The 1,912-nt window shown below is 45.4% G+C and overlaps 1 protein-coding gene across 1 annotated transcript in view; it reads right to left on the minus strand.

The window, feature by feature from the left end:
* Positions 1–1,301: 1,301 nt before the first annotated feature.
* The window catches only part of LOC106819481 (beta-1,3-N-acetylglucosaminyltransferase lunatic fringe-like), a gene marked incomplete at its 3' end in the record, with an annotated part of 8,132 nt that continues 7,521 nt past the window's right edge, over positions 1,302–1,912 (minus strand). The window contains exon 2 of the mRNA XM_014824104.1: positions 1,302–1,398. Coding sequence (XP_014679590.1) covers positions 1,302–1,398 — 97 coding nt within the window. The remainder of the gene's footprint in view (positions 1,399–1,912) is intronic.

A 1,912-nucleotide genomic window follows, 5' to 3' on the forward strand; every position in this document is an offset into this window, starting at 1 on the left:
ACATTTTCCCCTAATTTACCTCCTCCCACTCCTCTATATTCCACTCCACTTTCTTCCGTTCGCTATTACCCCCCCCCCTCCTTTCCCCCTCCTTAATCACTCCTCTATCGCCTCACTCCCCTCCTCTGGATCTACCATCCAGCTCCACCTTCTCCCCTTCTCATCGACCTCCTCACCACCTTCTTCCTTCCTCTCCCGGCCTCTTGTCTTCTCCCCACTCCTTCTCAGTCTATGTTTATCCTCTACCTCGCCCCTTTCCCTTTACCTCTTTCCTCGCTCCTCCTTCATTTTCTCCTCCCATCCTTTATCTTCTTCCTTCTCTTCTACCACCTCTCTCCCGTTCCACCTTTCGCTTCTCCTCTACCTCCTCTCTCATCCAGCACCTTTTCCCTTCCTCCTTCACCACGTTCCTCCGCCACGCTCTCCGCTGTTACCCGTTTCCTCGCTCATGTGACCAATTTGCCAATAACCAAGTTTCCTGCGATGAATTTCCCTGTGACCAATTTTATCACGCCTCTCGTATAAATAAGTGGTCTGAAGGTGGTCAGACTTTAATGCGTCTGCTTTTTTTGACTTCTAATGCCATATGCATGTCGACGGAGATCTATAATTCAGCAGGAGAACGACATTCTTACCCACATTCCCACATCCAACGAAGTAAAATCCACCTACACTCACTCACAGAAAGAACAGGGGGCATTGCACTCTCGCTACTTTGCGTCCAACCACTAGGCGAGATTAGAGCGAGAGAAGAATATAAGTGGTTCTGGCCGTGGGCATTCTGAATAGTGGCCACATGGAAATTTGATCCCAGTTATTCTGTCTAAACAGTATAGGAGGGAGGAGAATGAGGAAGGAGGTATAGGAGGGAGAAGAATGTAGACAACCGCAGCTTCACCCCAATCGCTCCTGCTCCATTGCTTATCAGCCCCTCTTATAACCCTCCTCCCCTTAGCTTCCTTCCCCATTGGCCCCTGACTAACTACTAGTAGTTACTCAATGTAGTAATACGAAATGTGCGTGAAGAGAGAAGAGGGGGAAGGATGGACGAAGTACCTCTACTTCGGAGGAAGAAGGAAGAGAAGGTCGAGCAATGAGGTACAAGAGGATTGAGGAAGTGGAGAAGGAGGGAGGAGGTACAACAGTGGAAGAAGGTGTAATCGATATAATAGCATACTTTAACTCAATAGATCTGCTGACCAGAACTACACACAAGACTACGCGATAGAGCTTATAATTATATATCATAACCTAATTGTAATGGTTTCATAAAAAAATAGCAGATGTGTTCGGTATAAAACCAAAGACGCGGGCACCGGACTTAGATGTTGCAATAGCGAAACAATCACCTGTCAATTTTATGAACTCTGGGTCGTCTTTATCCGTAAAGAAGTAGGTCTGGAAAAGAAAACGAACAACGTTTAGAGTGTCTATGATATAAGTGAACGTGTATTAGATCGATGATGCAATGTGCTTTTCTATTGCCGCACCTAACAACTGAATTGAATCCCAGCCCACTTCATCAGGGTGTCTGCCAACGCAAACCAAGATACATTGTTTGGCCACTTTTTGTCAATTCCGCAACATTCCGACATCATGATATTGATATGTTCGGGTTCAAAGATGGATACAGTTAAAAGATGGAACATATGAAAGATGGCAGGAGAAGATGGAACGAGCATGGAACGAAGACGTCGGAAGATGGTACAGACATTCCATTTGATTAACTGCTTTTATTTTAAATGAATACTTACAACGTAGTAATCAACAGGGTGATGGAAATGAGTATCAAAAACGAGAATAATGACAATAATAATATAACCAACAATACTAGCAGCATCGGCATCAGCAGCAGCAGCAGCAGCAGCAGCAGCAGCAGCAGCAGCAGCAGCAGCAGCAGCAGTAGTAGTAG

Source organism: Priapulus caudatus, unplaced genomic scaffold, assembly GCF_000485595.1.
Source record: "Priapulus caudatus unplaced genomic scaffold, Priapulus_caudatus-5.0.1 Scaffold3517, whole genome shotgun sequence".
NCBI lineage: Eukaryota > Metazoa > Priapulida > Priapulimorpha > Priapulimorphida > Priapulidae > Priapulus > Priapulus caudatus.